We start from the raw sequence: 12,068 nt of genomic DNA on the forward strand, positions 1-12,068 counted from the left end.
GCCTTAGATTATGGGGAAGGAAGTGTGAAAAGGTTGTCTGTTCTTAGTACTTTTCTTGACATCTGTCCAGTTCTTCCATACATGTCCTTACTTTTTTTTCCTTAATGTTTCTGTAATTTATACCTTGTCCACAAACGCAAACACACACAATGTGCTAATGTGCTAATAATACTCTTACATATACTTTTGCATTCATTCAACTCCTGAATGAAATATGATTTTTCTGGGAAGGAATTTCTTTCCGTATCGCAAACTCCGGATTTGGATCAGAGCTATAGGAGAATGAAGAAAGTAGAATTATGTAAGGGTTAAAAATGGGGAATAAATGCAGAGGGGAACCTAAGTCATGTGCAGGAGAGCCCGTGTGGGGAAGATGTGAGAGCCCCTTGAAGTGTGTGGAATTAGACCGCAGCATATGAGAGAAGAGGGAAACTGGGATAGAATAAAATTAGAAGCAGTTTGTAGGTGGAGATGTACTTTGTTTCCTCAGGAGTGGAGAAGGAAATGCCAACGAGTTGGGGGTTGGAAAGAAGCTGCGGAATAGTAGCTAGGTATAGGGAAGAAAGGATTGGAAGAAAACTGAGAGATTTAAAATGGGAAAAAATTGTGGGGCTAGTAGACCGACCTTCCTGAATTCAAATATTGATTCTTTTGCCATTCTCTGTCCTCGAGAATACAGGGAATTCTTTTAATAAATATTTGGATTGCCATGTAGCACATATATGTTAGTGTCTGTTGTAATGTCTAGCATCAATCAGTACATTGAACTTATATCTGAAAAATGTTTTAGTAGCCAGTTTATGAGCTTTATGAACTTTATTTACTTTTGAACTTTATTTTTATCATAAATCCCTTAATATGAACTATTTTAGGCCAAACTACCTTTTTCAATGTGTTCCCAATGTCAGAACTATAAGAACCACTTTACAGGCCTGAGAGCTATTTTTTTCCTGAGAGCTATTATCAGTGCTTTTCTAATTACATACCTATAACATATTGATAAAGAGATTCATCTTCTCCTATTGGCCCTAGTAGGGAGAGGTGGTAGCGAAGGTCAACTTAGGTAGAATAAGTCCCTGAAAAATGACTGATCTTTGTTCTCACAGCATTTCGTATTGACAATACCTGGGCCAGAGTGTTGTCACCCTTGGAGTGGTTCACTAAGAAGATGCCTATTTTACCACTCATATTCATTGTATGTGTCAGTATAGTTAGTCTAGTGAAGACTGTTTTTTCTATTTTTAGACATTCCAGATCACTTCTAAGAAAAGGTTTCACTGTGTGGTAAATATTGTGTTCAGTCGGCAATATTTAAAAACAAAACAAACTGGGCACCTGGGTGGCACAGTTGGTTAAGCATCTGACTCTTGATCTCAGCTCAGGTCTTGAACTTAGGGTCATGAGTTCAAGACCCACATTGGGTTCTGTGCTAGGTGTGAAGCCTACTAAAAAAAAAAAAAAAACCAAACAAATAAAAATAAAATACAACCAATATACAGAGCATAGTTCTAGAACCTAAGAGCATACAAGGATCTGAACACTTAATGAGTGATAACTAAGAACTAGAAAAGCCCCCTCATGGGCCAGCGGTCTAAGGGAGAGATGACCAGCCATATAAATAGGACATGAAATTACTTAGAAAGAAATATATTGACAGGTGTCAATATTTTTAAAATTTTGTTCATGGTCAGTTCATGCAGAACTGTATAATTAAAGAATTTCTAGTTTCACCCAGAGGGCAAGAATTTCCTTTCTCATTTCCCTAGAGCCTTCCATATAGTAGATACTTAGTAAAAAGTCTGTAATTGCAGAAGGCTAGGTACATTTTACACTATTTAAAAAATACAAGTGATCACATACCTGCTTATATCGTTATGACACTTAATATTTTTCTGCTTATAGTTTTTGTTATTCCCTAAATGAAAAAAATGGGTAAAGAATAGAAAATACTACAATTGACAGGGACTTATTAGAAAATAGAGCAATAATTGTTGAATCAGTGAGTTATTGTTAACATTTCTTTTTTTAGATCAGCCTGAAAATTCTACTGATCAGAAGCAGTTTTATTTTGTACAATTGGCATGACCTAAGTTTCTAAGGTTTTTGGTTTTGTTTTGTATTACTCTTTTACTCATGTATAGACATCATGATTTAAGTCCAGAAACAAAATGTAGGATAATCTTAGAGTAACTTGATTCTGGTGTTTTTAAGTTCTACCTTTTTTTCACTCCACATTTTTAGAATTGCCAATGCCACTCCCATCCCAGGAGACTTGCTTCGAGAAAATACAGATGAGGTGTTTCCAGATGAACAGCTTAGTGATGGGGAGAATGGCATCCCTGTTGGTGTGTCACCAGATAAATTGCCTGGATCTTTGGGGCACCCACGTCCCCAGGAGAAGGATGTCTGGGAAGAGATGGATGCCAACAGGAACAAGATAAAGCTTGGGATTTGTAAGGTTAGTATTTCTTGTATGGGAAGAATATCTTTCTATGTGCTTAATGTTTTTCTTCTGTTAATGTAGCTAAGTATCATGATTCTTAACTTTGAGAAGTAGAACATTGTATTGCTAGTGATTTATATATTTGTAATTGCAACATCTTGGCTAATTCTGCCCGTAGCACTCAGGTATAGATGCTAAACATTAATCTTCGTCTTGTATTTTGTGAAAAAGATGAAGGGATTTTTAAAAAATAACCAGACACAGAGACTAAAAGAAGAGACATCTATAGAAAAGAAGTAATAGTCTTTCTAAATAATATGACAAAACTCTGGGCCCCTTCTTTAGTGTGGACCTAGGGAACTAGGAGTACCCATTCTGAAAATTGCCTCAAGTGGAGGTGGGGAAATGAGGGTTGGGAATGGAAAACATTGAACTGATCACGAGGTGACATAGTGGATGTTGAATAATCAACATGATTTTTTCTTCCTTAGGATTATAAGCAGGACTACTTGTACATATGGGGAGAGATACAGATTTCTGAATTAAATGGTTAATTTTTAATAATCTTGGGGCATATTATCCCCAAATTTCTTTTTGCCTTTACTGTTCCTTGTCCTTTCCAGTTCATAGAAGATAAAATGAAGATTAATGGGAATGGAGGGGCAGTGAATTATGAACCAGTTAGTTTCTGGTGCTTCTTATGTTTTTATAAAGGTTTATTTGGAATAGAAGTTAAATGTATAGGTGTGAAATGAGACTTTGGGTTCATACTTATTAACATAACTGATAGAAAATTGGCTAGTCATGCTTTATGAAGTATATCTTGAAAAGAATTTTCCATGATCAGTTGTGAGGAGCTTGGCCTGTCTGTGGGACAAGAGACATCTGGGGGACATCCCCCATCTGTCTCTCTCTCTCTCAAAAAATAAAGAAATGGTAAATAAAATAAAATAAAATAAAAATCTCTAGTGACATTCTTAGTTGCCAGCCCACAGGGGTATCTGTGTATATGAGAGTATGAAATGGCATTTGACATAGAACATACTTACTGTAATTTCTTTCACCCATTGTCACTATTTAATCTGTATTTAGTTCTCTTCTATTTTTTTAATTCTTTCCTTTTCAAAAACATTACTCAAATTAGATTATGAGTGTTACTGTTCTTTTGTAGCAGTAGTGTTTATGTGGATTTTTCAAAGATATTTACCATTTCCTTACATTTTTAGAAGTCCTGGACTCACCTTCTTTCTTTCTGAAGTATTTCCATTAGAAGTTCCTTTAGTTCAGATCTTTTGGAAAGACTTTCAATTTTTACTTAGTTGTTAATGTATTTATTTTAGCCTCAATTTTTTTTTTTAACGTTTTATTTATTTTTGAGACAGAGAGAGACAGAGCATGAACAGGGGAGGATCAGAGAGAGAGGGAGACACAGAATCAGAAATAGGCTCCAGGCTCTGAGCTGTCAGCACAGAGCCTGATGCGGGGCTCGAACTCGCGGACCGTGAGATCATGACCTGAGCCGAAGTCGGCCGCTTAACCGACTGAGCCACCCAGGCGCCCCTAGCCTCAATTTTTAAAGAGAGTTTATGCTAGCTTCAAAGTTTTTGATTGACAGTTATTTTTCCTCTGGCTTCTGTATTGAATTTCAAAAGTCTGTTATTCTGGATTTTTTTTTTTTTTCTTTGTTACATGATCCATTCCCTCTCCCCCGTCTTTGCTCCCTGGCGACTTTTTAGCTTTTCTCTTTGTCTTTGGTGTTGTACATTTTAACTACAGTGTGTCTAGGCTTATATTTCTTTTTATTTATCCTGGTTGGGATATCTTGTTTCCTGAGTCTTTGATTCATAATTTTGTATCATTTCTAAGAGATGTACAGCCATTCCCTAGCAAAATATTGCCACTAATTCATTCTCTCTGTTCTCTCATTCTGGGACTCCAATTAAACATAAATTATGCCTTTATTCTGTTACATAATCTCAACATCTTTTTTCATATTTTCCTTCTCCTTGTTGTGCTTCATTCATAATCTCTTAACATCTTTTTTCATATTTTCCTTCTCCTTATCTTGTTGTGCTTCATTCTAGGTAATTTCTTTTGCTATGTCTTCTAGTTCAATGATTAAAAACTTTGGCTTTTCCTGGTTAATTTGATGTTTAACTTGTTGATTGAATATTTAATATTAAATTCATCAGCTAAAATTCCAAATAATCCCTTGTTGATATTTGTGATAATGACCTTTATTTATTTAAACATTTTAGGTATAACTGTTATATATCCTGTTTCTTTTTTAAAAATTAATTTATTTAAATTCAAGTTAATTAACATACACTGTGCTATTGGTTTCAGGAATAGAACCCCGTGATTCATCACTTTCTTATGACAACCAGTTTTCATTCAGACAAGTGCCCTCTTTTATGCCCATCACCCATTTAGCCCATCCACCTACCCACCTCCCCTCCAGCAACCCTCAGTTCTTTGTATTTAAGAGTCTCTTATGGTTTGCCTCCCTTTCTGTTTTTATCTCATTTTTTCTTCCCATCCCCTATGTTCATCTGTTAAGTTTCTCAAATTACACATATGAGTGAAATCATTTCTCTAATTGATTTTGCTTAGCATAATGTACTCTAGTTTCATCCATGTTCTTGAAAATTGCAAGATTTCATTCCTTTTGAGCACCAAATAGTATTTCATCGTATATATACACCACATCTTCTGTATCCACTCATCACTCAGTGGACATTTGGGTTCTTTCCATCTTCTTATCCATTCATCAGTCAGTGGATGTTTGTACTCTTTCCATAATTTGGCTATTGTTGATAGTGCTGCTGTAAACACTGGGGTGCATGTGCCCCTTCAAATCAGCATTTTTGTATCCTTTGGATAAATACCTACTAGTGCAATTTCTGGGTCATAGGGTAGTTCTATTTGTAATTTTTTGAGGAACCCCTCCATACTGTTTTCCAGAGTGGCTGCACCAGTTTGCATTCCCACCAACAGTGCAAGAGGGTTCCCCTTTCTCTGCATCCTTGTCAACATCTGTTGTTGCCTGAGTTGTTAATTTTAGCCATTCTGACAGGTGTGAGGGGTGGTATCTCCTTGTGGTTTTGATTTGTATTTCCCTGATGATGAGTGATTTTGAGCATCTTTTCATGTGTCTGTTGGCCACCTGGATGTCTTCTTTGGACATCTGTGTCCAAATAGACACAATAGACATGTGTCTATTCATGTCTTCTGCCCATTTCTTTACTGGGTTATTTGTTTTTTGAGTGTTGAGTTTGGTAAGTTCTTCATAGATTTTGGATACTAACTTTTTATCCAATATGTCATTTGCAAACATCTCCTCCCATCCCACTGGTTGCCTTTTAGTTTTATTGATTGTTTCCTTCATTATACAGAAGGTTTTTATCTGGATGAGGTGCCAGTAGTTCATTTTTGCTTTTATTTCCCTCACCCCTGGAGACATGTCAAGAAGTTGCTGTAGCCTAGGTCAAAGAGGTTGCTTCCTATTTTCTCCTGTAGGATTTTGATGGTTTCCTGTCTCACAATTAGGTCTTTCATTCATGTTGAATTTATTTTTCTGTATGGTGTAAGAAAGTGGTCCAGTTTCATTCTTCTGCATGTCGCTGTCCAGTTTTCCCAGCACCATGTGCTGAAGAGACTGTCTTTTTTCCATTGGATACTCTTTCCTCCTTTGTTCAAGATAGGTTGGCCTTACATTTGTGGGTCAATTTCTGGGTTCTGTATTCTGTTGCATTGATCTATGTGTCTGTTTTTGTGCCAGTACCATACTGTCTAGATTACCACTTTGTAATACATCTTGAAGTCTGTAATTGTGATGCCTCTAGCTTTGGTTTTCTTTTTCAGGATTGCTCTGGCTATTTGGGGTCTTCTCTGGTTTCAGACAAATTTTGGCATTGTTTGTTCTAGCTCTGTGAAGAATGCTGGTGTTATTTTGATAGGAATTACATTGAGTGTTAGATTGCTTTGGGTAGTATAGACATTTTAACAATATTTGTTCTTTAAATCCATGAACATGGAATCTTTTTTCCTTTCTTTGTGTCTTTCATAAGCTTTGTGTAGTTTTCGGTGTACAGATCTTTTACCTCTTTGGTTAGGCTTATTCCTAGGTACTTTATGGTTTTTGGTGCAATTGTAAATGGGATCAATTCCTTGATTTCTCTTTCTGTTGCTTCATTATTGGTGTATAGAAATGCAACCAGTTGATTTTATATCCTGTGACTTTGCTGAATTCATGTATCAGTTCTAGCAATTTTTTGGTGGAGTCTTTGGCATTTTCCATGTAGAGTATCATGTTATCTGCGAAGAGTGAGAGTTTTGACTTCTTCTTTGCCAGTTTGGATGCTGTTTATTTCTTTTTGTTGTCTGATTGCTGAGGCTAGGACTTCTAGTACTGTGTTGAACAACAGTGGTGAGAGTGTACATCTCTGTCGTGTTTCTGACTTTAGGAGTAAAGCTCTCAGTTTTTCTCCATTAAGGATGATATTAGCTTCATATATGGCTTTTATGATGTTGAGGTATGTTCCTTCTATCTCTGCTTTCTTGATGGTCTTTATCAAGAAAGGATGCTAGATTTTGCCAAATGCTTTTTCTGCACCTATAAAGGATCATATGGTTCTTATCCTTTGTTTTGTAAATGTTGCATAGCATATTGAACCAGCCTTGCAGCCCAGGAATAAGTCCCAATTAATCATGGTTAATAATTCTAATGTACTGTTGAATTTGATTTGCTAGTACATTTATCTTATTGAGAATTTTTGCATCTAGGTTCATTAGGGATATTGGCCTGTAATTCTCCTTTTTAGTGGGTCTTTGTCTGGTTTTGGAATCAAGGTAATGCTGGCTTCATAGAATGAGTTTGGAAGCTTTCTTTCCATTTCTATATTTAGGATTGGTTTAGAAGAATAGGTATTAACTCTTCTTTTTTTTTTTAATTTTTTTTTTTAACATTTATTTATTTTTGAGACAGAGAGAGACAAAGCATGAATGGGGGAGGGTCAGAGAGAGGGAGACAGAGAATCTGAAACAGGCTCCAGGCTCTGAGCTGTCAGCACAGAGCCCGATGCGGGGCTCGAACTCACGGACCGCGAGACATGACCTGAGCCAAAGTTGGCCGCTTAACCAACTGAGCCACCCAGGCGCCCTGTTATTAACTCTTCTTTAAATGTCTGGTAGAATTTCCCTGGGAAGCCATCTGGCCCAGGACTTTGTTCGGAGATTTTTGATAACTGATTCAATTTCTTTGCTTATGGGCCTCTTCAAATTTTCTATTTTTTCCTGTTTGAGTTTTGGTAGTGTGTGAGTGTCTAGGAATTTGTACATTTCTTCCAGATTGTCCAGTTTGTTGGCATATACTTTTTCATAGTATTCTTTTATAATTGTTTATATTTCTGTGGTGTTGGTTGTAATCTCTTTCTTTCTTTTTTTTTAATGTTTATTTAGTTTTTTTGAGAGAGAGTGCGCACATGCACAAGCCAGGGAGGGGCAGAATGGAAGGAGGACAGAGGATCCAAAGCGGGCTCCATGCTGACAGCAGAAACACCAGGATGGGGCTCAAAATTGCAAACCATGAGATCATGACCTCAGCTGAAGTTGGATGCTTGCTTATCCAATTGAGCCTCCCAAGTGTCCCATGATCTCTCCTCTTTCCTTCATGATTTTATCTATTTGGATCCTCTCTCTCTCTCTCTCTCTCTCTCTCTCTTTTTCTCTCTCTCTCTCTTTTTTTTTTTTTATAAGTCTAGCTAGGGGTTTATCAATTTTTATTCTTGGAAAAAACCAGCTCTTAGATTCATTGATGTGTTCTACTGTTTTTCTGAAAACAGCTAGGGACAAATGGACCTTAACCTACAGGGGTAGACACTGTTCTACTGGGGTTTTTGTTTGTTTATTTGTTTCTATATCGTTTATTTCTGCTCTAATCTTTATTATTTCCCTTCTTCTGCTGGCTTTGGGCTTTATTTGCTGCTCATTTTCTAGCTCCTTTAGGTGTAAGTTTAGATTGTGTATTTGGGACTATTCTTACTTCTTGAGATAGGCCTAAATTGCAAGTATTTTCCTCTTAGGACTGCCTTTGCTGCATCTGAAAGGTTTTGGACTATTGTGTTTTCATTTGCTTTCATGTATTTTTTAATTTCTTCTTTAATTTCCTGGTTAACCCATTCTTTCTTCAGTAGGATGTTCTTTAACCTCCATGTATTTGAGGGCTTTCCAAATTTTTTCTTGTGGTTCATTTCAAGTTTCATAGTGTTGTGATCTGAAAATATGCATGGTATGATATGGACCTTTTTGTACCTCTTGAGGGCTGATTTGTGACCCAGCATGTGATCTATTCTGGAAAATGTTCCATGTGCACTTGAGAAGAATGTGTATTCTGCTACTTTAGGATGAAATGTTCTGAATGTATCTATTAAGCCCATCTGGTCCAGTATGTCATTCAAAGCCATTGTTTCCTTGTTGATTTTCTGCTTAGATGATCTGTCTGTTGCAAGTGGGGTATTAAAGTCTCCTAGTATTATGGTATTATTATTAATGAGTTTTTTTTATGTTTGTGATTAATCAACTTATATATGTGGGTGCTCTTAGGGGCATTAAATATTTACAATTGTTGGATCTTCATGATGTATAGACCCCTAATTATGACATAATGCTCTTCTTCATCTCTTATTACAGTCCTTGTTTTAAAATCTAGTTTGTCTGTTACATGGCTACTCCTGGTTCCTTTTGACCTCCATTAGCATGATAGATGTTCTCCATCCCCTCACTTTCAGTCTGTGGGTGTCGTATGGTCTAAAATGAGTCTATTGTAGGCAGAATATAGATGGATCTTGTTTTTTAATCCATTCTGATACCCTATGTCTTTTGATTGGAGCATTTCATTTATATTCAGAATGATTATTGAAAGATATGAATTTAGTGCCCTTGTGATATCTGTCACTTTGGTGTTTCTGATGATATTCTCTGGTCCTTTGTAGTCTTAGCTGCTTTGGTCCTTTTTTTTCCCCTCAGAGAGTCCCCCTTAAAATTTCTTGCAGAAATGGTTTAGTGGTCACACGCTTCTTTAGTTTTTTTGTCTGGGAAAGTCTTTTTCTCTCCTTTTATTCTGAATGACAGCCTTGCTGGATAGAAGATTCTTGACTGCATATTTTTCCTGTTCAGCACGTTGAATATGTCCTGCCACTCCCTTCTGGCCTGCCAAGTTTCAGTGGACAGGTCTGCTGCTAACCTTATGTATCTACCCTTGTAGGCTAGGACCTTTTGTCCATAGCTACTTTCAGAATTTTCTCTTTATCCTTGTATTTTGCAAATTTCACTATGATACATTGTGATGTTGACCTGTTTTTGTTGACTTTGAAGTGAGTTCTCTGTGCCTCTTGGACTTGGATGCCTGTTTCCTTCCCCAGATTAGGGAAGTTCTCTGCTATAATTTGTTCAAATAAACCTTCTCCCCTTTTCCTCGCTTTTCTTTTTCTGGGACTCCTTTGATATGAATATTGTTTCGTTTCTTGTAATCAGTTAGTTTTCTAAGCCTCCCCTTGTCATCTAGTAATTTTCTTTCCTTCTTTTTGTCAGTTTCATGATTTTCCATAATTTTTTCTTCTGTTTCACCTATTCTCTGCTTCTTTAATTCTTGCTGTCCCTGTATCTAGTTTATTTTGCAGTTCAGTTATAGCATTTTTTAATTCATCCTGACTAGTTCTTAGGTCTTTGATCTCTGCAGCAAGGGTTTCTCTGGTGTCTTCTGTGCCTTTTTCAAGCCCAGATAGTAGTTATGACTGTTGTTCTAAATTCTTGTTCAGATATATTGCTTATATCTGTTTTGAGCCGGTCCCTGGCTGTGATTTCTTCTTGACCTTTCTTTTGGGGAGAATTCCTTCATCTTGTCATTTTGGCTAAGTTTCTGTCCTTTGCATGTTTTAAAAGCTTGTTATATTTCCTACACCTGAGAATACTACTGTATTAAAAAGGGGTCATACCCTGTCCAGGGCCTGTCACTCCAGGAAGTGTTTCTGGTGTATGCTGTGTGCCCTCTGCTGTTGCATCTTGGCTGCTCTTTCCCGCTGGTCAGTCCTTTACAAAGCTCCTCCTTGCTTGTAGTGGTGGAGTGTATGGAACTTCAACCAGGTGTGCTTTGATTTTTTTGTTGAAGTAACCCTAGGAAAAAAGGAAAAGGCTGGGGAGGGGGGGGGGGGCGGGGAAGGCTGATCCCATAAAAAGAGAAAAAGAGAGGGAACAAAAAAATATAAAGCTGATTGCACAGAAAAAGAAAGGCGGGGGGGGGGGGGAAGCAGAAGAAAAAAGAAAAGAAGGAAAAAGAAAATTAAAAAGCCTGATTCAAAAAAAAAAAAAAAAAAAAAGATAAAAGGAAATGACAAAAAGTAAACCAGAAACTATGAGCCTGATTCCAAAAGAAAAAAGAGAAAAGGAGAAAAAAACTAAAAATGAGTTGTCTTTGGTGCTTGAGGAGTGCTTGGCTGTGCTGGTCTGGAGGAAAGGCTGGCTGCATTAGCTCAGATTCTATCTTGCTTCCAGTAGATAAGCAGTTGCCAGGCATGGAGGGGCAGAGTATGGTGTAAGCAGGTCCCAACTCCACTGGGGGCCACTGTGCTCCTCTCTGAAGTCCCACTGTGTTGTGTTGGGGGAAAAAATGGCATCACCCCAGGCTTTGATCCCCAGAGTGGGGATCCCAACCACCACTGTTGAGTAGCCCTTACAGAATAGTGAGGGCAGTCAGCTTGCCCTGAGCCACAAGTATCCTGCACCTTCTCCTTGGTGCACAGTTGGGATTCAAAACCCCAAATCTTAAAGGACCTGGCATAGTGCAGATCCACTCCCCTCCTCCAGAGTAGAGCCTTTCCACCCTGCTGATGAAAATGTTTGGCCGTCACCTGCAGGGTCTTTTGTCCTTGGTGAGGCAATAAACCCTCTTCCAGAAGTACTCCAGGAAGGGGACTGTTCTCTTCCAGTGTACCCTGGAGATGTCTACACTACAGTATGCACTCCAGGGCCAGCTCCCTTCTCCCCAGGAGTGTGTCCACAGCTCCACTCAGGACAAAGACACATACTTCCAAAACCTTGGAATGAGAGCTCCAAAAGCTATTTGCAAAACAAAACTGGGATGCTCAGTATTTCTCGCTCCCCAGTTCATGGTCCAAAGAGGTTTTCCTCTTGTGCTAACTTGATGTTGCACTTTCTTAACCCTTCTCTCTTTCCCTCCCTTTTGTCTCTGCACAGAAATGGTTCCCTCTTGTCTGTGGCTCCACTGTTTTTCTCTTCCCCAATTCACATCCATGCACCTCACATCTACCAAGCTGTTTCCCTCCAACTGTGGAGATCCTTCTGTTGCTCTGCACATCTATTTCCTGGGTGTTCCAAAAAATCTGACCTCAATACAGCTGTGTTTAGGGACAAAGAAAGCCCAGGGTCCCCTACTTCTCCACCATCTTAACTCTCCCCTCTATATATCCTGTATTTTAACAAGTTTAATATCTGATGTCTTTGGGAGTTTTAAATATTTTTCTAAAAATTATTATTATTTCTGTTAGTCGTGGTGGCATTCCTTCCCATGTGTTTGATTAATAATTGATGGCAGTCCTGTAGACCTTAC

At 37.9% G+C, this 12,068-nt stretch overlaps 1 protein-coding gene across 6 annotated transcripts in view; it reads left to right on the forward strand.

The window, feature by feature from the left end:
• The window catches only part of TTBK2 (tau tubulin kinase 2), a 166,055-nt gene that overhangs the window by 126,944 nt on the left and 27,043 nt on the right, over positions 1 to 12,068 (forward strand). For all 6 annotated transcript variants that reach the window (XM_045448015.1, XM_045448014.1, XM_045448019.1 and 3 more), the window contains one exon: positions 2,242 to 2,458. In XM_045448015.1, the coding sequence (XP_045303971.1) occupies positions 2,242 to 2,458 (217 nt within the window). The remainder of the gene's footprint in view (positions 1 to 2,241; positions 2,459 to 12,068) is intronic.

The sequence above is a fragment of the Leopardus geoffroyi genome, chromosome B3 (assembly GCF_018350155.1).
Source record: "Leopardus geoffroyi isolate Oge1 chromosome B3, O.geoffroyi_Oge1_pat1.0, whole genome shotgun sequence".
Taxonomy (NCBI): Eukaryota; Metazoa; Chordata; class Mammalia; order Carnivora; family Felidae; genus Leopardus; species Leopardus geoffroyi.